The 23,035-nt window shown below is 54.5% G+C and overlaps 9 protein-coding genes across 9 annotated transcripts; 5 read left to right on the forward strand and 4 right to left on the reverse strand.

The window, feature by feature from the left end:
• Window positions 1–336: 336 nt before the first annotated feature.
• Window positions 337–1,934, reverse strand: BDZ83DRAFT_747024 (tRNA synthetase class II core domain-containing protein; the record flags this gene model as incomplete). The annotated part of the gene is made up of 2 exons (XM_060513363.1): window positions 337–1,485; window positions 1,539–1,934. The coding sequence occupies 2 exons, from the start codon at window positions 1,932–1,934 to the stop codon at window positions 337–339; spliced, it is 1,545 nt and encodes a 514-aa protein (XP_060370752.1).
• Window positions 1,935–2,205: 271 nt separating this feature from the next.
• BDZ83DRAFT_331622 (uncharacterized protein) lies at window positions 2,206–3,572 on the forward strand. Its single transcript, XM_060502419.1, has 2 exons — window positions 2,206–2,706; window positions 2,763–3,572. The coding sequence occupies exons 1-2, from the start codon at window positions 2,450–2,452 to the stop codon at window positions 3,538–3,540; spliced, it is 1,035 nt and encodes a 344-aa protein (XP_060370753.1). The 5' UTR covers window positions 2,206–2,449; the 3' UTR covers window positions 3,541–3,572.
• Window positions 3,438–4,990, reverse strand: BDZ83DRAFT_331620 (18S rRNA biogenesis protein RCL1). The gene has a single exon (XM_060502418.1). It carries the CDS (start codon window positions 4,811–4,813, stop codon window positions 3,605–3,607), a length of 1,209 nt encoding a protein of 402 aa, XP_060370754.1. The 5' UTR covers window positions 4,814–4,990; the 3' UTR covers window positions 3,438–3,604.
• Window positions 4,929–7,689, forward strand: BDZ83DRAFT_646601 (pentatricopeptide repeat domain-containing protein; the record flags this gene model as incomplete). Its single annotated transcript, XM_060509987.1, has 2 exons — window positions 4,929–4,931; window positions 5,188–7,689. 2 exons carry the CDS (start codon window positions 4,929–4,931, stop codon window positions 7,687–7,689), a joined length of 2,505 nt encoding a protein of 834 aa, XP_060370755.1.
• A 112-nt stretch (window positions 7,690–7,801) lies between these two features.
• BDZ83DRAFT_747027 (uncharacterized protein) lies at window positions 7,802–8,884 on the reverse strand (the record flags this gene model as incomplete). The annotated part of the gene is made up of 1 exon (XM_060513364.1): window positions 7,802–8,884. The coding sequence occupies one exon, from the start codon at window positions 8,882–8,884 to the stop codon at window positions 7,802–7,804; it is 1,083 nt and encodes a 360-aa protein (XP_060370756.1).
• A 533-nt stretch (window positions 8,885–9,417) lies between these two features.
• Window positions 9,418–12,625, reverse strand: BDZ83DRAFT_660323 (Nop14-like family protein). The gene is made up of 2 exons (XM_060511056.1): window positions 12,108–12,625; window positions 9,418–12,051 (listed from the first exon to the last, which is right to left on the reverse strand). The coding sequence occupies exons 1-2, from the start codon at window positions 12,405–12,407 to the stop codon at window positions 9,610–9,612; spliced, it is 2,742 nt and encodes a 913-aa protein (XP_060370757.1). The 5' UTR covers window positions 12,408–12,625; the 3' UTR covers window positions 9,418–9,609.
• Window positions 12,626–12,734: 109 nt separating this feature from the next.
• BDZ83DRAFT_747029 (uncharacterized protein) lies at window positions 12,735–13,802 on the forward strand (the record flags this gene model as incomplete). Its single annotated transcript, XM_060513365.1, has 2 exons — window positions 12,735–13,107; window positions 13,159–13,802. 2 exons carry the CDS (start codon window positions 12,735–12,737, stop codon window positions 13,800–13,802), a joined length of 1,017 nt encoding a protein of 338 aa, XP_060370758.1.
• A 3,563-nt stretch (window positions 13,803–17,365) lies between these two features.
• BDZ83DRAFT_565962 (CAP-Gly domain-containing protein) lies at window positions 17,366–19,912 on the forward strand (the record flags this gene model as incomplete). Its single annotated transcript, XM_060503817.1, has 2 exons — window positions 17,366–17,856; window positions 17,911–19,912. 2 exons carry the CDS (start codon window positions 17,366–17,368, stop codon window positions 19,910–19,912), a joined length of 2,493 nt encoding a protein of 830 aa, XP_060370759.1.
• A 1,108-nt stretch (window positions 19,913–21,020) lies between these two features.
• Window positions 21,021–23,013, forward strand: BDZ83DRAFT_331704 (kinase-like domain-containing protein). Its single transcript, XM_060502420.1, has 3 exons — window positions 21,021–21,533; window positions 21,605–22,235; window positions 22,321–23,013. Exons 1-3 carry the CDS (start codon window positions 21,414–21,416, stop codon window positions 22,866–22,868), a joined length of 1,299 nt encoding a protein of 432 aa, XP_060370760.1. The 5' UTR covers window positions 21,021–21,413; the 3' UTR covers window positions 22,869–23,013.
• Window positions 23,014–23,035: the final 22 nt, after the last annotated feature.

Consider the following 23,035-nt stretch of genomic DNA (forward strand, 5'->3'; position numbering starts at 1 on the left):
CAACTCGGAAACGGCCGAATCGGTCCTGGCGCCGATGACACCAATGACACCGATGTGGAATGTCAAAATCTATCATGAGGATCACCTGCCGACCCTTGCTAGACGTTGACAGCTCATTTAAATCGTCCACCTGCGGAAGAGTAGCCGTGGGGCAGCTGAATCTCACGATCGTCGATAGGTCAGGCCTGAGTCTTAACACCCTGGTAACCTCATGGTTGCCAGCTTGACAGTACGACCTTTCAAAACGTGATTGGTATTCCATTCGCCAACATATGCCAGCCCAAGCTCATCTCATGTAAGTCGTATCCCTTTTTCTACTTTCCCATGCCGAATCATCTAGTTTTTGTCAAGTCTTACTGCCGGGTTTCTCTCGATGAAGTTCAAATCCACCTTGTGTCCCAACAGCTCACGAATGTTGGAGATGCCGTACTTAATCATAGTCGGTCTCTCCAAGCTCAAACCCCAACCGTATACTCTCAGATCCTTGGGCAGACCCATTGCCTCGAGCATTTCCGGTCTGAACATACCGCTGTTACCGATTTCGACGAGCTTGTTCAAGCCCTTGTGGAAGCTGAAAATCTCCATACTCGGCTCCGTGTAAGGGTTGTACGCCGGCTTGAACTTGATGTCTGTAATGCCCATCTTGTTGAAGAAGATCTCCATGAACTCCATCAAGCCTCCCAGTGTAAGTCCGTAATCCGCAATGACACCCTCGACCTGGTGGAACTCAGCCAGATGCGTAGCGTCGACACTCTCGTTACGGAAGACTCTGTCGATGGAGAAGTAACGGGCCGGGGGAGGTCTGCCGTCCGGTCCCTTTCTGGAAGCCAACTGATGAAGTACTGCGGTGGAGATGGCTGTCGTGTGCGTGCGGAGAACAAGCCTCTGAGCCTCGTCCGCAGCCCAGGGATAACGGTAGCCGATTGAGCCAAACTTGCCATCCTGGTGGACCTCCTTGACGTTGTCCCAGTACGTCTTGTAATCCTTCTTGTCGTCTTCCGACTCGGGGCCAGGCTTGTCTGCAACCTTGGGATCCGAGATGTAGAAAGTGTCCTGGAGATCTCTCGCGGGATGTTGTTGGGGCACGAAAAGGGCGTCGAAGTTCCAGAATCCAGACTCGACGAATTTGTCGGTCGGCATCTCCTCGAAGCCCATCTCGAAGAAAATTTGACGGAACTCGTGGCGGACCTTGTTGAGGGGGTGAAGAGCGCCGGAGTTCTGGTCAGATCCAAGAGCCTTGAAGTTGTACGGCTTGAAGTTGGCAGTCTTCCATGAGCCAGACGCAATCATGTCAGCCGTCAAGTCCGTCTCCTCCTTCTTAATTTCCAATGCGAACTCAGGTCCCTTCTGGATCTTGTATGCGATGACCTTCTGGGTCTTGATGAGTTTGCGCTTCTTCAAGTCGGTGATGATCTTGGGCTCGTGGGTCTTCGTCTCTAGGATCTGCTTAAGCTGAGCCTGGGTAACGTCTTGAATCGAGTCGGCCTGCGCACACAGCATTAGCATGGTTTGGTGAGATTTGGGGCGGACAAACATACAGTTGCAATAAGCTTGCCGTCACCGCCCTTCTTGATCCACTTCTCCTTGAAGGCCTTGCCTTGGCCGACCTTCGTCACATTCTTGTCTCCCACAGCAGCCTCAAGCTCTTGAACCGTCAACCCCTCCAAGGCTTTCCGGACCGCCTCGAAGACACGAGCTTCGTGGCTGCCGTGCTCGGCGATTTGCTTGCCCTCGGCCTCGAGAACGGCTTCCTCCCGGTCAATTGACTCGTATGTGACCATGGAACGACTAGCGAGGCGGTCCAGTGCGGCCTTGACGTCCGTGAAGTGGAACTCTGGGAAGTGCTCGGCAGACAGGATGGGATCCTTCTGGGACAAAGCCAAAAGGATCTGGGATGTAAGGTCCCCAGAAGGACCGTTGCTTGCCGTCGCCATGATTTCGTGCGTTGTTGTCTGGATATGTGGCTCGCACGTCGAGATGTCGATGTTCGGCTCGTTGAGTCAGAGGGGCACTTGTAAATTAGGCGGGAACTCCTGGCAGAAATTTGGCCACTGCGAATGTCAAATCGGAGGGGAGTGTGGACCCTGCGCGGGATGGATGGAGGGGTACTCGTATCAAAGATTCTCCTGTTCCGATATCAGAAGGTGCCCGCGCCAGTGGGTCTAGCTCCTGAGCTTACCGCGTCGAGTCGTGGACAGCTTGCCTACCTTCCATTCCTCAAGCTGTGGCGTCACTCTTGGTATCCCTGCAGCTGGCTTCGGTCGGCTTTTATCCACATCTGTTCGCATCACGGTCCCAACGGTCGGGAATATCTTCATTCATGCTTTTATCTTCACAGCCAACTCCCCTTCCCCTCGCCGTCGTTTGCCAACCTGCTGGAGTATGTGAAGCGCCGCACTTGTCGCCACGCTGCAGGAATCTCCGCCGACACAAATGAGGCCAACGAGCTATGGTCGATGATGCCGCGCCAGAGACCCTGCCAGGCCGATCAATCCCTTTCGGGAACGACCAGGAGGATGGCAGAGGGGGTCCAGAGCCTTCAAACCGCGCCGATGATGCAGAAGCTAGAGGTTCTAGGAGAAGGCGACGGCGGAAACATCGAAAGACCAATCCCGGCCTGGCAAAGAAGTTCGACTTCTTGACCCAATTACTGCGGAATCTCGACTCCCTAGTATACGCAGAGCTATGCACATTATACTACATGGAGTATGCCACTCTCCCCTTCTTTCTCTTCGTCGTCTAATATTTTGACAATTATGCAGGTGCTCCATCTTCCGCTTTGCAGTTCGTGTCTACGGACAACACCACTGGCTTACACCCAAGCCTGACGACTACCCATTGACTATGGCGGCGGCCCGGTCACAAGTTATATCGGTGTTTGTCCCGAACTTGCTCTGTGTCTTGCTACATATTCTTGCATCCCTACCTGTAGCTGGCGAAGCTGCGCGTGGTTATCTTCACGGCGGTGTCATCGTCGACTTCATCGGGCAGAAACCACCAACCTCGAGGCTTACTTTTCTAGCTCTCGACTGTATTATACTGGCTGTGCAGTGTCTCATGCTGGCTGTCCATGCCGAGCGAGAGAAGCTACGGCCAATTGTAAGGCCATTGTTATTCCGTTTGCCCCCAGCACTAGAAGAGACGATCGGTCTTTCTACCCAAGATCACGACGCCGAAGAGCGGGGGGTGTTGAGAGATGCACCTGGACTGGACATGGAAGGTGCAGACAGCGTGGAGCTCCAGCCTCTGAGGCCCAACGGCGAAGCTGAAAATGACCAGGAGCCTTTAAGAAGGAGGCCCTCAAGACGACGCTCGTCCTCGAATGCAGCCAGTGGGATGCACTTATTCGACGTCTTCAGTTCAGGGAACGGCGAGTTGGGAGAGTTCCACATATCTCACACTATTAGACACGCTACCACTGATTACTGGGGAGCGGCAGGTCACTCGCTTCAAACCCTCGGTTATACCGCCACATTGACGAGACTGTCCGCGATGAGGAGGATACCACAGCTAGAGCGCAACCAGAGGAATGAAAGGTAGTCTAGATGGTATCATGATATCCAATGGCAATTGATCTTCAATTGTGCCGTCGCATTCTGGTATCTTAAGCAATTTTGCGACCAACATTACCAACACCGCTTCCCTTGACCGAAACAAGTATATCGTTCGACTCATCGTCTTCAACGTCCCTTAAACCCCAACTACTCGCGCCGAATGTTCGCAAGTCCCGCGCGAGCCCAACCATTTCTTCTGTTCCGATGACATCTCTTCCTATCCTCAGTCTGCCCACATCTTCAGATCCCATAGCCATCAACGTCATGACAGTGCTGGCTGATGTTTTGCTGACACATCCGCCTTGCGCAATGGTTTCCAGCAGTTGATAGGCACAATTCTTGCCAATATCTTCGGGCACCACGCCGCCCACAGGTGGCGCTACCACATCTGCCGAATAGAGAACTCCGACAGAGCTCGATTCAGCCACTAAACTGAGACCGAAACCAATGCCCGTTCGTGTCTTTGACTTGTCGGCCGCCGTGATAAGGGGTGCTGTGTCGTACTGCGCTGCGATATGAATGTCCGAAACGAGGGCATTCAGAACCTCTCTTGCCGAGTGAATCATTCTGCTGTTGTTGGACGCTGAGACTCCCGTACAGTATGCGACTCCTCGTATCCTCCTTATTTTACCGGGATTGCGGTTCAGGTGCAATGTTTTCGGGAGACGGACCTGGCTGGCGAATCGGAGCTCAACAACACCACCGCCACCTCTTCCATTCTTTCCAGGGCAGGATCGCGACAGCACTCTCAGCTCGATTCGCGCAGGCGGGATACCGAAGAGACCGAAGAGGGGTAAGATGGCTGTGCGGAAGGAATCGACAGAGATGTCGCCGGTCTCAGTCGCAGATGTGATGACACCCGGGCCAGTGAATCGGATGTTGACGTGCGCCTTCGAGAATGGCGCAAGGAGGCAGATTGGGAGGAGGAAGTAGGTGACGCCGCGGTTGTTGTTCGCGGGCAGATTGTGCTCGATGACGTCGCCATCGGATGCGCCAAAGCCGGCCATCGTTCCAGTAATCAGACCAGGGTGGTACGTTATGGTCGTACCGGTGTACGAAATTTGCATGGAGCTGCCATTGGTGACGGCTTCAAGTAGACGGAGGAACGAAATCTCGTGCGGCGCAAGACCGGGGTGTGTCGGCGACGAGCTGCGAATTTTGGAAATGTGTACTGGCCGACCAGTCAGAGTTGATATGATCAGTCGCTGCGCAAAGGACCTGTGTCCTGTGAACCGCAGGTACTCGGGAGCGGAAGCCATTTTGCCGTGGATCGTTTGTTGCTGGTGATATCCGCGGCCGAAAAAAAAGAGCAGACGAAGGTGGGATCTAGAAAATTATCTTTTCTGCCGGGATGTGCCGCCGATTCCGCCCCAAATGGTAGGCGGTAGATGGTATTTGTACGTCTCTGATAAGATAAGCTCTTAATGACCCGCGACGCGCAGATGCAGGTGCACCTAGGTTCAGGGTCCATCAAAAAATCTGACCCGTTTCTCTACCTGCCATGAGCTTCCTCTCTACTTGAAGCCGCCCATTTTCTTCGCTTTCTCCTTCATGTTGACCAACTTCGTGTTTCCTTATGTCTCATAGAACTCTTTTTCGTGACATAGCATGTCGAAACACATTCATTTGCCAGTCATGCCAGTCAACCTTGGGCTCTTCTGCCCCGCCGCCATGGACCATTCGACATAGCTCCCGTATTGCTCAACTAGGAGTCAAGCCTCGACCGGGTGCTCAGAACACACAGCGCAAACCTGCTCCGACGCCATCCACCCAGACCGATGCCGACCCGAACAGAGCAGCCGCCGACCTTCTCAAGGAACTGATGCAAAAAAGAACCGACGAGCCTATTATAAAGTTCTTCGAGAAGGGTGAATCCGGCAAGATCGAGCGGCTGGGGGATGAGGATGCTTTCAGAGAATCTATGGGTGGCGTCGACGATCTGAAGAAGGAGCTGAACCAGACTTTTGCGGCCAATATGCGGCGCACGCTCTCTCGTTTCCGGAATGAGGGCGGCTTGGGTGCTTTGGGAATCAACGACGTCGACTCGATTGCGAAAGATTTCGAAGACAAGCTCGGCGACGCCAGTAATCCCGAAGACACATTGGAGAGCTTGAACGCATACATAAAAGACTTAGAAAGCCAATTCGAGGCAAGAGGATTCGACGTCAGCCAGTTCGACTACAAGAACCACGCGGCAACACTGGGCGTTATACAGGCAACTGCTCGCGTGGACCCCTCACAACGAAAGAGGCACCCTCCGATTCCGCAGATCCCCGAGAAAGTGTGGAGCTTCAACCAGCGAAAGCGGATAGTACGACTAAATACGCTCCTCTCCCGGACGACTAGAGAGATGCGACGAGGTGAAGATGTGACGGCAAAGACTGCCCAGACTGTGTGGAAGACGTACGGCGCGGCGAGGCAATCTCTAGCAAAGGCTTGGGCGCATGTCCCTCAAGACGTATGGAACCTTCTGTGGGACATTCTGTCGCTTGACGATGCGAAAAACCCAAGCCGCCTCACGTACCTCTCGCTGCTAGCAAGAGACATGAGCGAGGCGAAGGTTGCTTTGAGCCCTTCGCAGCAGCTGGTCACAGTCGAAGCCATGTTTGTGGACGGATGGGAAGCTAAGGCCATCGATAACTGGAAGCGATGTATGTCCACTCTTGGCGACAGTGGTGCAGACACCTTCAAGGAGTTTTGGGAGCTTGGAGTGCGCATGTTCTGCCAACAAGGTGATCTTGTGCAGGGAGAGCGCGCGGTGAATAAGCTGCTCGAGCGCCAACTCGATCCACGCATTCTGTTACCGTACATTAGGAGCTGTGCAACAAATCCGAACGCGGAGCCAAGGATAAAAGCCTGGGACGCATACCGTCGAATGAGGGACCTTCTTGGCTCTTCAATGGGACTCGAGGACTACGACCAGGTGATCTCTTTCTTCCTGACGACTGGACAAACGGAATACGCTCTACAAGCCTTCGTCGATATGATGAGCTCTAGTACAGTAGAGCTGAGCGGACGAGACCGATTACCTTCTCAAATTGGCAACAAATTCTTTTTCGGAAAATGGCTGAAACGACTTATCGGTGCTGGAGACCTCGATGGAGCGCATAGCGTCTTCGAATTCATGCGTTTCAAGGGTATCGAAGCGGCCAGCATTCAGGTGAATGGGCTTATCGGTGCCTGGCAAAGATCAGGTGGCGCCGACAATTTGGAAAGGGCGGACAAGCTGGCATGGCAAATGATCAATGCTCGCGTAGAGTTTGTCGAGAACCGTCGTCGGCTTTCAACCATGGAAGGGCCGGTTCGTACAGTTGAGGTCTCTGTAAAATCTCATACAGCTGCCATGCCCAAGGCCACGCTCGAAACGTTTTCTCTACTTGCGGAGAATTATCGTCTTCGAAGCCTCCATGGCGAACTAGCCAAGTTATGGGACGCCTTCAGAGAAGCAGAAATCAGCCCGGACGCCTTCATGATGAACCAGCTACTAGAGTCCCACTCACAGAACGGCAATATCTTTGAAGCGCGCCAGCTGTACCAGACCCTCGTGTATGACCGTCAGGTCAAACCTGATCCTTATACGTTTATGGCATTGTGGAAGATGCTTGGTGCTAACCGTCTGCACAACATTGCAGGCGATGAGCTTGTCAACGAAACCAGAATTACACGGGAGACTTTTGCAGAAATGGTTCGCTTCGCGTCTGTGTTCAAACCAGACGGTCTCGATGGGCAAATCGCGAGGAAGATCCTCCATACATTCCGCCGGCTCAAGGACAAAATCGGTATCGTCGTTGCCCTCCAAGCTTTTAAGGCCGTCTTTGACTTCACTCCGCCCGAGGTGTTGGCCCTCGAGATGATGATGGAGACTACAAGTCTGGCCTGGGAGACGACGCAGGCGCGACAGAAGCTTCGCCTCATTAAGCGCAAGATTGACTCGCACGTCGAAACCCGCCAGAAGTCCATCGGAGGATCTCTCACTCTTGATGAGATGACCCAAAAACAGCGTGGCGAGGAGTACTCGTCCTATTTGCAGGCGGCGTATATGCAAGAAGCTGGTGAGCTGGCGAACGGCCAGGTGTCGATGGTGGCCAAGGAAATGGGCGTGTACGATATATTGGCACGTAAAGGAAGGGGCTAGACGCCACAAATCCTCTCTGTAATATCAAAATGTAGATATTGTACATTATAATGACACTCATCATGACACTTCCCCGATACTATGATACCATGCAGACAAATGTTTTCCCAACTTAGTCGTGATCCTCTTCCGTGACACCAGGACACCCCTCCATCTCATCGTCCGGGTACGTATACTTGCACCAGAAACAGTACCGATGCTCCCTCCTCAGATACTCCACCAGCCGCCTTAGCTTCTCGACGTCCTCGAGCTCGTTGAACTCGTCGAGCTCGGGATCCTCCTCGTCCAGGTCCTCCGCGGTGACGTAGACGACCTGCTTCTTGCCCAACGCCGTGCGGTCGTCGGCGTCCTCGTCGTCGTCCTCGTACGTCGGCAGCCGCGACAGGCTCTGCTCCAAATCGTACCTCATCCTGCGGTCCCGCTCCTTTTCCTCGCGGTGGCGGGCGAGGCCCCTCCAGAGGACGTTGATCGACTTGAGCGGTCTCGACGCCGCGCCGGACACTCGTGTCTTGTTCGTCTTCGTCTTGTCCTTCCTGCCGTCTTCCTCATCGTCACCATTTCTTGTGCTGTCTGCTGCCCCGTTGACACCCAGCAACCCGGCCTCCTCCTCGCCCTCCTTCTCATCTGCCATCCTCTCCGAAACCCGCTGCGCCGCAAACACCTGCGCCTGCACCCTCGCCGCCTCCCTCTCCATCCTCACCCGGTCCCGATACTCCAACGGATCGACCCTTACCCTCTTCCCCTCCCTCACCTCCTCCTCGATCCTCTCCGCCGCCTCCCTCAACTTCCGCTTCCTCTCGCTCTCCATCCCGATGCCGCCCCGGTCCGCCTTGACCTCGACGGCAATCGGCTCCGTCCTGGCATCGTTGCCAGCACCAGAGCCGCCTGTGGCCGCAGCATCTGCACCTAGCGCGCTGCCCGCCTTGAAGCCCATTTTGGCCATCATCGCGAACCCTTTACTCTTCTTGGCGGCCGCCGTCTCGAGTAGGGACCGCGAGAGCGCCTTTTCGCGCGCCGCTTCCTCTTCGGCCGCGAGCTCCTCCTTGGACTTGGGCCGGCCGCGGATCTCGCCTTCGCGTTTGAGGCGCTGGCGGCGCTGGAGAGACGTTTCTGGTTGGGATTTTGCTTTGGTGGAGGTGGATGGTTCATCAAATGTCATGTTCATGTAGTCGTCTTCATCGTCGGAGGCTGCCATGGCTTGCTGCTCGATGGTGTGGGGGTGCACTATGGCCAGCCCACCTGGAGTTTGTGTATAGGTTGCGTTTGAATTGTGGATGCAGAGCTTCGCGTGCTTGGTATTGGGTTTGTATTTGGTGTGAGTGAGGCCGTGTAAGCGTGGTTTGGGTGGTTCTTTAGTTTTATGAGGCTCAGTCTTGGTGCGTTGAATCCAGAGCTTATGAGCTAGGAATTCAAGGCCGATGAATAGCCGGCCAAAGTTTGAGTCGTGATACTGGGAAGACTCCTTAGATGAACGTCTGTGATATTGACGGCAGCTTGATCTTAAATCGTAACATTGAAGTTGAAGGATGTTTAAAGGGCTTGTTGATGCACGTTCTAGGATAGTGTGGGACCGACGTCAGCTGTCCGGCCAGGCAGGCAAACGATGGTGGGAATACGACTAGTCACACTGTACAAATGCACTTCAAACGGAAGTTCGAATCACCTCACAAACCTGTACAATGGAATCTTAGATACTGATGTTGCCGGTCTTCATGATGACACTGCGTACGCCGACTGGTTCGTTTGGGTATGGATTCTTGATTAATGGCCCATTGCCTAATCATGTATGTGAAGCCACGATATGAGCTCTCCACCCCTCTACCTCTACTGGTATTGAATACAAAAAAGGGAATAAACTATGCCGAAAAGCACCCATCAACTTTTTGATACCATAACACAAAAGACTGAAGCGCGATCCGTCTACCGGTTTCTGGCCCTCTTCCTGCCGTCCTTCTCCCTCTCGTACGCATTCGCCTCCCTGCCCTCCTCGTTCTGGATCTCCGCCACGAGCCTCTTGTACTTCTTCTCGTACGCCTCGTCCTTGGCCTTCTTCGCACGCAGATTCTCGCGGGCCATAAACTGGGCATCCTTTCTCAGCTCTCTCATGGCGCCCTTGCGCTCCTTCTTGTGCTCCTTCTTCAACTTGGCCATCTCCGCACGCTCGCGATCCGGGTCGTAGTGCTTGTTCGGGTCGTACGAGTCCTCGAACTTGGGGATGAATGTCTTGATGGCAAGTGGGCGGTGGTGGTGCAGCTCAAGCGGCCGTTTTGAGAGCTGGGCAATCTTGAGCATGCGCTCCATCTTGAGCTTAGACTTTGCGAGGTGTCCACCAAGGACCTCGGGAAACTTCGAGCGGCTTGATTTGCTGCTCAGATGAGCTACAATGTCAAGTGCTGGCTGGAAAGTCTCATTGAAAGCAGGCTTTCCAGTCCAGGTGTCTGCAGCAGCACCCAAAAGCTGAAGTGTTGTGCTCAACAGGGCAATCTTCTTGGATTCAGCTTCCGCACCGCTCACCTCTGACTTGGCACAATCAGCTGGCGAGAGCTGTCGGAGCTCCGTCTTCCGCGCGTTTGCGACGCGAATACCCGCTGCAGGCTCATGGAGAGGGAAGTTGCCAGAAAGCTTCGAGGCTGCTGAGGGAGCCAGAGCACACAGGGTGTTGAGGGAGAAACTCATGACCTCCGGAACGTAGCGCTTCGAGAACTGCTGATACTGGACTGCCAGTGTCGAAAGGTAAATACCAGTGGCATAGTCGCTGAGTGTTTGAGGGATCTTACCACCGAGGTAGCGCCCGATGGTAAGCATAGCAGGAGTTGCGACCTGGTGGAAGTGATCTGATGTAGGGAATGTCGATCCGATAGCAGTCAGTAGTGTCAGGTCGCCAACATGCACTGCGAGAGGGCGTTGTTGGCTGATCTCCTCGAGATGGGAACGGTACTGGTTGGCAATGTCGACGGGGAACATCTTAGCGAGGGAGTGGATGTGTCGTACCATACTCTCCAGCACTTGGAAAGATGGGCTGCTGTCGGTCCGTGGGCCGTGACCGATCATGTCCACAAGCGCCTGAGCAAACTTGCCGAGCTTCTCCTTGTTCGCGCTGTTCAGCTTCGGATGGTACAAGGCTCGGATACGCTGCACGATGGTAGGCAGCTTATCGCTAGGGTACTTCTGTGCCAGCGCCGAGAGTTCATCGTAGCTCTGCGGACATGGGAAAGTGTAAGGCAGCTCAGAGCTGTCGAGTTCCGCGCCTCCTTGTCCACCAGCGTTTGCAAACACAGAGCTCTTTGCTTCCTCCTCGTTGAGCAGACCTTTGGTGAACTCTTCGTCTTCGGAATCGTCACCTTGATATTCCTCCTCTTCCTCCGATTCTTCCTCGTCGCTCTCGATAGGCTCCAGATCCGAACCACTGGCAATCAAATCGTCCTCAATGAGGAAGTCATCTTCATCGTCAAAGCCGAGCTCTGTCGCCGTCGGGCGGGTCTTGGTCTTAATACCCTTTCCGAGACCGAAATCCTCCTCTTCCTCCTCGGGGAGCCACTGGAAAGCAGGATCTTCGGCAGGTTGATCCTCCATTTCTTCATCCTCCTCGCTTTCTTCGTCGGAAGAGATGGCCTCGCCGTTCATTCTCTTCAGGCGCTTCTCTTCGAGCTCCTTCAGCCTCTTGGATTCCTCCTCCACCAATTCCTCGTCGGTCTTTGTGCGCTCTGTTGGGGCTGCACGGCGGTCCTGAACGAGCTTCTTCAGGCGCAAATCGAATTCCTTGTCGAAAGTTGCCTTATCAACTCCAGCAATCAACTTGCCACCCTCGTCCTTCTTCTGCCCATCCGATTTTCCATGGGTCATAAGTAGAGCGTGGAGGTTTGGCAGCTCCTTGTCCAATTGCATCCGCAGGTCCTCATCCTCGTCCTTGGCAATCTGTCGCTCGTACTTATGCATTTTCGATTTCGCAATGACCTCTTCCATGACCTCCTTCTTGGACTTTTTCCTGTCCGGCTCATCATCCGCTCCCTCTTCGTCTTCACCGAAACCAGCTTCGCGCAGGCGCTTGAGCTTCTTCTTCGCGGAAAGGGAGGAGTCGCTGTCGTCGTCTGAGCCAAGGTCGTCCTCGTCGAAATCGTCGGCCATATCCGGATGATGTTCAAAGTTGAGAGCCTGACCCATGTGTGTCAATTCGCCCAGGGGCTCGGCTTCCTCGAGATCGAATAGCGATGTCTTCTTGTGTGATCTCTGCTTTTCGCGGGCGAAACGTTCGAGCATCTTGTCTTCCTCGGCCAAGGAGGGGTCGTTTTCACCGAATCGACGATCAAGAATACCGCCAACTTTATTACGCTTTTGCATCTCGATGAGAAGGGTCTCTCGGCGCTATCGAAATCATTAGCATCACATACCGCTGCGTAGGAGCGGCGGTGTGGTCTTACCCTCTGCTCGCCCAGAGACTTGGCCTCGGTAGGACGGCCATTGACTCCTCTTGCTGCGGCACCTGTCTGAGGCCTGTTGGTTGTAATGTCGAATTTGGGACCTCGTGGGTTGTGCTTCAGGTCGAAGGGATTGAATTGTTCTCTGATTTGCCCCAAGGCAGCACCTCTTTGCAGACGCTTGTCAGTCTTGGCCTTTTCGTCTTGCGCAAATTGGCGCTTCTGCTTCTTAGACTTCTGAGGCCCAGTAATTCCCTGCTCCCTCAGGGAGGCTTTGAGCCGCTTGAGTTGTGAGCCGGCCATTTTGTCGAGCGTAACTGATACTCGGCGTTGTTGTCGCTGAGGCACGAAACTCCATCAAAAAGCAAATCGGTCCTCGCACTTGCCCAAATTTTTTGAGCGGGACGGTATGCTTATCTTATCGGGATGGTGGGGATGGATTGACTGAGGTGGGCGGTGGCGCAAGGCAGAACCCATGGATGCTATGGCTTGAGCTCCGAGCATCCATCATCGTACAAGCTACATCCTCCATGCAGCCGTGTGCCTTGAGTTTCCCACACGCGAAAGCTCAATGCTTGAGAATCAATAGGCGACCATGCTCCATAAAGTTGTTTTCAAGAACCAAAAAACATGACTTTAATGTCATTTATGCGCGATGAGCGCATCATCCTCGTTGGCATTGGCGCCGCTACGTTTGGCTTGGTCACTATGATGACCCAGATGCTGACGTACATTCGCGACGACAACGAAGTCAAAGTCACTCCGCCAAAAACGCAGTACATCACTCAAGAGACAGAAGACGCACTTGGCCTTGATACTCTCGACAAGCTATTATGCCATCCCAATTTCTCCATTCGGGATGTCGCCGTCAAAATACTTTGCGACCGTGCTGTTAACGACAGCGGTACGGTGCGACAGCTCCTCTACGGCATCACGCGACCGGACTACGATTCTCGTATGAAGAATCTTCGTGCTCTGGCAACGCTTACTGGGCAGACTAACGGTAGGCAAGGCAATTTTGTTTTGCAAGACGGACAAGCTGACTGACTTGTAGACTTCGCAGAGGGCCTGTCGAAGTTGCACACATGGAGAGCGTACTCTGCCCTTGTCAGATCCCTCGAATTAAGTCTCGACGATACGGAGCAAACAAAACTCGACGACAAATACTGGGACGAATACTACCTTCGCGATATGGCTGAGAGGTTCTGCCTCATGTTCGTACTCGAGCTCATCACTAAGTACGGTGCCGACATGCTGGTCAAGGCCAAGTTTGTGGAAAAGTGGTTGGCCAAACAGCATTGGGGGGACACGGAAGCCGAAAGGCAAGAAAACTTCATTTACTATATGGAACACAAGAATAACCGCATCGTCGACATTGTTACGAGGATCGCACACACTACCCAGGGAGCAAAGGCGATCCTCGCCTGCAACCTTGCCGCTAAGACGAGTTTCGACCTCAACCCGGACACCAACTTGGCCGGATTCACCATTGCCTTACAGTCCACATTGTGCAATGCAGACGTTGATGACGATGCGGAAGCGCTGCTAGCAGTCGAGCAAGTCCCTCGGACACGAGAGCACTCGGCCGAAGAACAGCGTCTTAGGCGGCAGCACCGTGAGGCAATGGTGTTCAACGACGGTACCAGACCGATAGGAAGGGAGGACATAATCGAGAGAAGCCACGATTCGCCAAGCTAAACACCAAGCATGGTTCCAGCAAAACAGAAAAGAAAACTCCCAGCAACACTGGCAGGATCGCGAAAGTTTCCGACAGGAATACACATTGTACGCTCAAGTATGGGTTCGAAGACAGCATCAACATAGCAATGAGTGACAGCCGATGTGCTGTCAGATTCCCTATGGAGGAACTCCGACTCAGCACAGACCGGCGAAAGGATGGATAGTCAGGGACACTCTTAAGCCATTGACATTGAGTAGGGGCAGGGTAGCCTCATGTCGTACGACATGAGTTAGACGAAAGGCACGGGTCAAGATGCGGCACATGTACAGCATTCGCGTCTAATTGACCCGGGAGGTGGGAGAGTCGACCAGATAATTTAAGGGGGTGGGCTTCTTCCGTGAGCAACAGCCTGCATCGGTGCAGCCAGCTTAGCAGCATAACACCAGCGATGGACTTATGATGAGACGCAAAAGAGAGGATCGACTTGATCCTCAGCTTGGTTCATGAACTGCCGCTCTTACCCCGCCGCCTGTCGTGCATGATGGACCGAGGGGTCAAGGTGATAGATTCGCGAACCTAGGTGATTTCGTCTGATGATGGATGCCCTTGGGCCCTGAGGAACTCCCAGGTTCCGGAGTCCAGCTTTAAGAAATTAGCGCGTAAACGCACTGAACCGGTGCACCCTGTGACACCAGTCAAGCCCACCTGCTGTCTGCACCCGATTCGGAGGCTTGTTCCCAGAAGCTTTGACACTAGACCCCGGGACCCGTCTTTCATCGTCGGCTCGTACGTTGTACCCATTTCTCGACCGACCAGGCGGCCCTAGCACGGCTCATCCGGTTCATCGGTTCTTGAAAGCATGTGGAGTAAATATCGTAGAGTGCTCTCAGTTGAAATATCGAATGGGAATGATGCATTGGATGACGAACAAGCTGAATATGACTTGCGCCGGTCTGACTCGAATCAATGTTGTTTACTTGAGCTTGATGCGAGGGTTTGATACGGGCAACTTGGTGACGAGCCGGAATGCGGGCTCTCTCAACTTCTCCAGTGTATCCGTACTCTGTATCCGTACTCGGTAGTCAGCAGCGACCGTTTGGCGGATTCGATGCGACGCTGCCCTTTCCTAACTGGTGCTGATTCGCATCATGCAGCCGCGTGACGGGCTGCAAGGGGGATCCATCTTCTTTTCGACGGATAACCTGGAGCCTCTTTCTGTTTTGAGAGCCAAAGACAGTAGCAATGCCGCAATGCTCGGAAGCACAACACGACTCATCCCCTGGCTACTTTTGATTCGGTTCGGCCGTTGAGGATGAACAGGTCCTCACGGGCGGGCTGCCGGGATGAGGGGACCTGATGAGGTAACATCTGTTGTGGTATGTGACCCTCCAAATCCATCAGAATTCGACCGGTGTCTGTCTAAATTTGGGAGGCGCAGACGGAACGAACTCGTGCATCAAGCCAAAGGTAAGATTGCCCGGCGATATTGGACTGTGAGTGGTTGCTCGCAATAATTACTCTGATGCTACGCCACTCACAGTGTAAGTTACATTGACACATTGGATAGTGATTGCTTTTCAGAGATGATAGGGTCCATGTGTGACTGCAGAAATTTCGATGAAGCACACCACCAAGATGAGAGGAGGCAGATTTTCCTACCCATGGTGTGAGTAGCTTTGCTGGTGAACCACCCGCTGCATGGCAACGAGCAACGGCGGCGTGAGGGAGAGACAGGTTCTGTACGCCGTAGACGGCGAACACGTTGAGGTGCATGCAGGCGGTCAAGCTGCCCCTGCTGGGCTGGGCTGGGCGTCTACCACCTCCGCTGTCTGCATGCAGCGTTAAGCAGCCACCGGTTCGGACGATGCAAAGCTACGACAGCGTCATGGCAACCGCGAGGGGAATGGGGAGCAGCTGGGGCCACTGACGAGTCTTCTTTTGTGCCTTCTCGACGTTCCAGGGTCTTTTTCTTGTGTGAGATCTGCGGCCGCGCTACGATGTGTGATGGGGAAGATGAAGGAGCGATGCAGGCTGGTGGCCCAATTGCAGGCGAGCATCTACTCGGTCCCCTACCTTTAGGTACCTCGTCACCTCATGAAAGCTTCAAGGCCTGGTAGCCGTACATAAGGTACTCCGTAGACGAAGCTGCCTGTCCAGTGACTGACTGAATTTGGATCCACGTAAACAAGTAGCTGAGCTGTTGCTCCGCGATACAAAGAGACGGCTGTGGAATGTGCCCGACCTGAAGAGACCAAAACCAAGAAGACCAACACAGACGCACTTGAGTCTTGCTCGTTTGGTCTCGTCTCAACTCAGATATAGCTCTCTCCTTCCCAATCGTTCGTCTTCCAGTCTTCCGTCTGTCTCGCATCTTCCTTCCCAGGTCGTGTGCCACCGCGTATGTGTCTTGCTCTTGTCATTCTTTGCATCCCCCCATCCCGCCATTCCACCTCATTTGCGAATCTACGGCTCCTACCTCTCCTCACTCCTCACCTCAATCACAGAGTATTGAGTATTTTACCCAAGAATACCACCTTCCGACGACCATACGCCTCCGTCACAGTACCTGATCCTACCGCAAGGGTAACGCTACTCCAACTGACGGATCACCAACCCATTTCCAGCTCCCCTTGACATCCATCACCCCTGCATCTCGTTGGTCTACGGATCCTTACCCAAAGAGCTGAACCAAAAAGTGGTCAACGTCTGAGACCCCATCCCAAGGAGTCAGGACGGCCGTGCTCTTTCACAAGGGCTCACAAGGGGAAAGGAGGCTCAGAGCGTCACAAAAAGCCCCTCGTCTGGCGACCACTTTTCCTCTTTTACTTGTGCTGGGCTTCTTTTGTCCTTCGTCTTCTCATCGTCGCCGTCGTTGTCGACTGCCCCGGTATCTTTGCCCGGGCCTCTTTCTTTCGCTCTCTCTCCAACTCATACGTAACCCCCGGTATCAGTCGGCGCTGGTCAAGCTGTTCGGAGCTGCCAGATGATCTGCCAAGCTCATTGAAAGACGGACTCGCAACGACTGTTAGAGACAAATCATTCTCCACGTCAAAGACACGCCCAAGGCCCCAAGACGATCACACCTCACGGTTCTTTAGCTCTTAGCGCTCTTTCGGTATAGCGTCCGCCTGTCTATCTGCCAGTTTCCCACCTACCTCCCAATCGACCGAAATTTGTCCTGTCCGCCACGTCTTTGCGCTTGCTTTTCCCACCCAAGGCTGTCAGATAGTTACGAATCAACCCTCCCGTTCTGTCGCCCAACACAGCCTGCCTCGCGCCTCTCATTCGCTGTTCGGCTGCAAGTGCGACCAAGGCAAGCAACCTTAGTTGACGTTGGCCCTAAGATACCTTACCTTGCGGGCGACGAGTGGGGCGTTCGGGAGTCAACACCACCACAACCTGGAACCTGGTCTTACCTGCGCCGCCTAATAGTGAGCCAAGGCCAGTAAAGCTGCCATCCAGCGCGCAATCTAGCGGTCGCATTACTGGCCGGCACCTTGCACGCGAGCACCCGCGCCCAATAATTTTCTGGATCTGTCTGGCCTTAAACCCCCAAATCGACCCGACCTGACTGTCCATCATGTCCGTCACCACAACAACAGCGACCGCCGCATACGCGCCGACCCATAGAAGTCTTGCCCACCCGCCGCGAACTCTTCGCAAAGCTACCAGCTTCACTAGCAACTTCGCCTCCTCCACAACCGCTTCCTCTCCCAGTCTTAATTCCCTCTACAACACTCATTCGCGACTTACGCCCTCGCATCAATCGCTCCCGCGCAAATCCTCCTTGGCTGCTCTTACTCCCAAGTCTCTCGCCTCGATCCCCGATGTAAGCGAGTCCTATGCCTACAACAGCGTGCTAGCCGAGTCGCCCGATCGCAAAATGCCACCCGCCACGCCCGGTAGGGCCGGGACCGACTTCGTTCTCGGTGACGTCGTTGAAGTCCCGGGCAACATGTTAGGCACCGTCCGTTTTATTGGTTCGGTGGATGGAAAGAAGGGCACCTTTGCTGGTGTCGAGCTGCATCCCGAGTTCTCCCAGCGGGGCAAGAACTCGGGCGAAGTAGAAGGGTAAGTTTGCGCCCAACCAGCTTGTTAATAGCATTCGCGCCTGACTGCATTTAGTGTTTCCTACTTTACTACGACTCTTCCTGGCGCAGGCATCTTCCTCCCTCTCAACAAAGCCGTGAGACGAGACTCTCCTCCTGGCTCGTCTTCCAGCTCGTTTCCTCACACTCCCACAGCCAGCACCGTGGGCGGTCTCAAGGTCGGCACGCAGAACTCCACGAACACACCTCCGACGCCGTCAGTGCCGCTATTCAGCAAATCTGTTGGCCCTGGCATTGCCCCCGGCCGATCAGTCAGTCCTCAACTGAAGAAATCGATGAGCAGGCCTTCTGTACGCCCAGAGTCACCCGTACGAAAATTACAGATGACCCCAGGACCAAGACCATCACTGGCGACGCCCGGAAAGGTGCCTTCCAAATACAGCTCTCCCGCCCCGAACCGCTTCGCGCAGAGCGTTCGTGGAACGGCTGGAGACCCGAGCAAAGGTTCACGATTGGATAGGAAGCCAAGTGTTGGTCCGCGCAGTGCCTCTGCCCTTGGCCAAACGTCAATGTTTGACGAGGAGCCGATGCCCCAGCCACCAGCCACTCTGCAGCGAACGCAGACCAACGGAAGCACCAATTCGGTATCTTCGTACAGCTCCAAGTTCAGAGTACCGTCGCGGGCTGGAGCCGGCTCAAGGGCCGCATCACGAGCTCAGAACGACGACGAGGTTGACCGGCTTAGAGCACAACTGGACGACCGTGAAAGGCAGTTGAGGGATCAAGCATCTACATTAGCGGAGATGGAGAGCAGTTTAACCGAGCTTCAGACTCTTATGGAGAGTTCGGATCTGTCAGCACCCAAGCGCAACAGTCTCGACGATAAGGACTCGATGCAACTTCGCGCATTGGTCAGAGAAAAGAATGAGAAGATTGCGATGCTCACTGCCGAGTTCGACGCACACCGAGCCGACTTCCGAAGCACCATCGACACCCTCGAAATGGCTAGTTCCGAAACCGAACGAGTGTACGAAAAGCGCATCGATGAGTTGATGATGGAAATGCGTGAGCTCGAATCGCGGACGGATGACGTAGATTCGGTTGCTCGTCAGTTGAAGCAGCTCGAGGAGTTGGTTCAAGAGCTCGAAGAGGGTCTCGAAGACGCACGACGCGGTGAAGCGGAAGCAAGAGGGGAGGTTGAATTCCTCCGTGGTGAGGTCGAGCGCACCCGAACCGAGCTGCGCAGGGAGCGCGAAAAGGCTTCAGCCGGAATGAACGGCACCACGGGTCCGAGCAACGGAGACCGTGGCTCCGTTTCCAAGGAATTGGAGCAGAAGGAAGATGAGATTCGGGGTCTTAAGGCGATCATTCACTCTCTCAGTCGCGATTCTGTTCCTGGGGCCGACAAAGCTGAGGACCCCTCCGTACGTGAGAACGCGATGGCTCGTGAAAGGCTGGAGCTCGAGTTGGCAGAGCTCAATGATGTCGTGAAAGACAAGAGCCGTCGCGAGGAGGAGCTTGAGCGGGAAGTGGAGAGACTTCGTAGGGGAAGCGTCGCGACTCAGCTCACCGGACCTCTGGCCAACGGCGGTGCGCAGCGTTCTTCATTGCGCGATTCTCGAGATACCGTCATCTTGATGCGCAACAGCGAGCCCCAGTCTCCCACGACGACGCACAAGCGTGTTCGTACACTTGACACGATGCCCGAAAGTGACGCCTACTCGTCAGTCACGGATAATAGTACTCTTTGGTGCGAAATTTGCGAGACTGGCGGACACGATATCCTTACTTGCACCAACATGTTTGGCAACGAGGGCGGCAAGACCAACGGCGATGCCGGCAAGGCCATCAAGGAGGACCTGAAGCCCATTCCCGCTGAGGACAAGCCGGCTCCACTTTCGCCAGTCAAGTCCAAGCCACTTGCTCCTCCGCCGACTGTCAAGATCTTCCCGAACCCGATGGATTCCGGCCCTGTCGCTGGAAAGGAGAGCGGGATTGTCGACGTCTCCAAGTGGTGTGCCTTGTGTGAGAGAGATGGACACGAAAGCGTCGATTGTCCATTCGAAGATGCATTCTAGGCGGATGGACTTTGAATCTCGACAGCAAGCGTTGTTTTGGGTTGAAAGTAGGGCATGGCCACCGGTCTTTCAGAGTCAGAGTACTTTGTCTCCCATTTTGTGTAGGATTCAAGGGCGGCTTGAGCGATGGAAGTTTTTCGTTCGTGATAGCATTTGTAGCGATGATACCACAGCTCGATGAGAATTGTGTTTCGAGGAGTTGGATTCGCATATATTGAAGTCAATCGACAGCAGGGGATGGTGGCATGAGGTCATTGGCTTGCTTTGTTGACATTCACTTCACCCTGAGAGGTTTCTAAAACAATAATAGTAGTAGACCTTCAAAACATGAATAATGAATCCATTGCAGACACCCATGAACAACGTTGAGAGGGTGATTTGTTGACTGGAGACTCTCATGGGATGTGAAGCTCCTCGGCCGAGAAGTTTATATCACCAAGTGTCCCCAGAGGACGGGCTGCATTCAGACGACAAGGGTCTTCCCGTCGCTGCCGGCTGGGGGGGCCTCTGGTGTTCAATACCGCTGTTCAGTGTGTGCCCTTCCACGTTTCTCCACCTCAGAGGGTCCCCGGTGGCGTTTCACGGCCTTTGCGCACGACGGGGGATTCGTACTTCCAATCTTCAGCAGGGCGCAGCCCAGACAGACTCCAAAGCAAGCTCTGGGACTGGGTGGTCGGCACGTTTTTTGAGGTACCTACTCCGTAAGGTAAGGTAGTTGATCTGATGTTTCTCTCCCATCGCCTCAGATCATGTCAAAGTTTTCGTCTTGCTTTTTCCTTTGATTTCATAGTAAAAAGAGTGATTCTGGGATCTGGTTCATACACAATTGCTTGCGGCAAGCAAAGAGTAGTCGCATTCTTTCCCCGGTGACTTTACACTAGGTAGAGTATCCGTATACTTGATCGCAGACTCGACAACGGCCCTCCCCGAGTCCCGCGTTCCCCGAAAGCGGATCCTAGGAAGCGCACTACTGGACGTGGACCGTACCGCAGCAGTACGGACCTGCGTCAGCGTCCCCGTCAAACCGGTCAGCTTCTTGCCCACTTTGGTTACCGGGGGGAAAGCAAGCAAGCAGCAGCAGCAGCACAGCAAGTAAGCGGGCAAGCTATTAGCTGTCCTGATTCTTGTTTCTCCAATCGCGCGCCCACGCAAGAATCCCACGATCTTACAGCATACGACCACGTTGATCCTCTTTTCTGGTCATTTCAATTGTTTGTCCGCGTAGTCTCAATCGCGAGACTTGATCGACGACACTCTTCTTCCCGACCTCGTTCGGCACGGACTCCCAATTCCGGGTAGAGAATACGCCTTCTCTCTCTCAAAGTGTCCGATCACCATTACGCCGACCAAGAACGGACGACTGCGGAATCTCTTGGGTCTACAACACCAGCGCTTCAACATCCAACATACGCGAACTCGACGACAATTTCCTGGAGTACCATACCATACCGGGTCGAACCCTCCGTCGTCTTTACGCAATCAACACACAACAAACCTCAAGATGGCGCAAATATTCCTCGACGTGCTCTACTCCTTTGGCAACTGCCTCAACTGCTTCCCCGGCTCACCGACGCTCAAGATCAACAGTCGGAGCTTCAAGATCCTCCGCCTGCTGGGCGAGGTAAGCTTCGCGCTTTTCCTTCCCTGCCTCGCGAAATTGGACATGGTACTAATCATTTGCGAAACCTACAGGGCGGCTTCTCCTACGTCTACCTCGTCCAAGACACCCAAACCGCCGAAGAATTCGCCCTCAAAAAGATCAGGTGCCCCTTTGGCGCAGAGTCGGTCGCCCAGGCCATGAAGGAGGTCGACGCCTACCGCCTCTTCGCCCGCAGCCCGGGCATCATCCACGGCGTCGACCACGCCATCGCCACCGAGCGCGGCGGCGAGCCCGGGTCAAAGACGGTCTACGTCCTCCTCCCCTACTACCGCCGCGGCAACCTCCAGGACCTCATCAACGCCAACCTCGTAAACCACACCGCGTTTCCCGAGCGCAGGCTCATGCTCCTGTTTCTCGGTGTGTGCAAGGCGCTTAGGGAGATGCATCACTACACCGGCGGCGGCGGCGGCGGGCAATCCTCATCACAGCCCGCCGCGATGGAGAGGATGGAGATGGGCAACGGTGACGAGGACGACCAGGGCGCCGGGCCGAAGCGCAAGAAGAGCGGCAAGAAGAACAAGGGCGGGAAGCGCGTCTCCAGCATGGCCGCCGCCGCGGGCGCCGACGAAGAGGACGAGAGCGAGCAGCAGCGACCGCTGATGGAGGGCGAGACGCCCGGGTCCGGGGACGTAAAGTCGTATGCACACAGGGACATCAAGCCAGGTCCGTTGCCCCCTAATCCCCAATCACCCCCATGTACTCTTCAGAAAGACAGACGCCCAAGAACTAACATTACGGCCGAAAACAGGCAACATCATGATTGACGACTCGGGCTCGAACCCAATCCTAATGGACCTGGGCTCCATCGCCCCCTCCCCGATCCCGATAACATCCCACTCCCTCGCCATCGCCGTCCAGGACACGGCCGCCGAGCACAGCACGATGCCCTACCGCGCCCCCGAACTCTTCGACGTCCGCACCGGCACCGTCATCGACACAAAAGTCGACATCTGGTCCATGGGCTGCACCCTCTACGCCTGCCTCGTCGGTAAGTCCCCCTTTGAGGCTCGCTCCGACGAGACGGGCGGCTCCCTCAGCATGTGCGTCCTCGGCGGCGACTGGCGCTTCCCCGACGAGGGCATCAAGCGCACCGGCACCAGCGGCGGTATGAAGGGCAAAGCGGCCGCCACGGCGGACGCCGGTGCGGGAGCCGGAGAAGTCAAGATTAGCGAGCCCATTCGCGATGTCGTGAGGAAATGTCTCAATGTCGAGCCTACCGAGAGACCGGACATTGATGAGCTCATTGAGTTGGTGGAGAGTGTCATTGAGGACTTGCCTCAAGACGGATCGTTGTGAATGCGGCAGATGGACCCAAGGACGAGCGAACCGCAGAGGCTTGCGCAAAGAGTGATGTATTGTATAACGATGTTTCATCTTTCTACTATTCCCAGGGAAGATTTGATAGGCTTCATGTCACCACGGCGTTCTAGGGAGGGCGTATGTAGGCAAAGGAGCTAGAGAGA

This window comes from Colletotrichum acutatum (genome assembly GCF_030867785.1).
Source record: "Colletotrichum acutatum strain CBS 112980 chromosome Unknown BDZ83scaffold_5, whole genome shotgun sequence".
Taxonomy (NCBI): Eukaryota; Fungi; Ascomycota; class Sordariomycetes; order Glomerellales; family Glomerellaceae; genus Colletotrichum; species Colletotrichum acutatum.

What these genes read in the sequence shown, in the direction of transcription:
- BDZ83DRAFT_660323 (XM_060511056.1), bottom strand. Translation starts at nt 12,407, where the DNA reads ATGGCCGGCTCACAACTCAAGCGGCTCAAAGCCTCCCTGAGGGAGCAG. An exon ending in AGTCTCTGGGCGAGCAGAGG is followed by an intron (nt 12,052 to 12,107) that starts GTAAGACCACAC and finishes TGATTTCGATAG; the next exon opens with CGCCGAGAGACCCTTCTCAT.
- BDZ83DRAFT_331704 (XM_060502420.1), top strand. Translation starts at nt 21,414, where the DNA reads ATGGCGCAAATATTCCTCGACGTGCTCTACTCCTTTGGCAACTGCCTC. An exon ending in TCCTCCGCCTGCTGGGCGAG is followed by an intron (nt 21,534 to 21,604) that starts GTAAGCTTCGCG and finishes CGAAACCTACAG; the next exon opens with GGCGGCTTCTCCTACGTCTA. An exon ending in ACACAGGGACATCAAGCCAG is followed by an intron (nt 22,236 to 22,320) that starts GTCCGTTGCCCC and finishes GGCCGAAAACAG; the next exon opens with GCAACATCATGATTGACGAC.
- BDZ83DRAFT_331622 (XM_060502419.1), top strand. Translation starts at nt 2,450, where the DNA reads ATGGTCGATGATGCCGCGCCAGAGACCCTGCCAGGCCGATCAATCCCT. An exon ending in TGCACATTATACTACATGGA is followed by an intron (nt 2,707 to 2,762) that starts GTATGCCACTCT and finishes ACAATTATGCAG; the next exon opens with GTGCTCCATCTTCCGCTTTG.
- BDZ83DRAFT_331620 (XM_060502418.1), bottom strand. Translation starts at nt 4,813, where the DNA reads ATGGCTTCCGCTCCCGAGTACCTGCGGTTCACAGGACACAGGTCCTTT.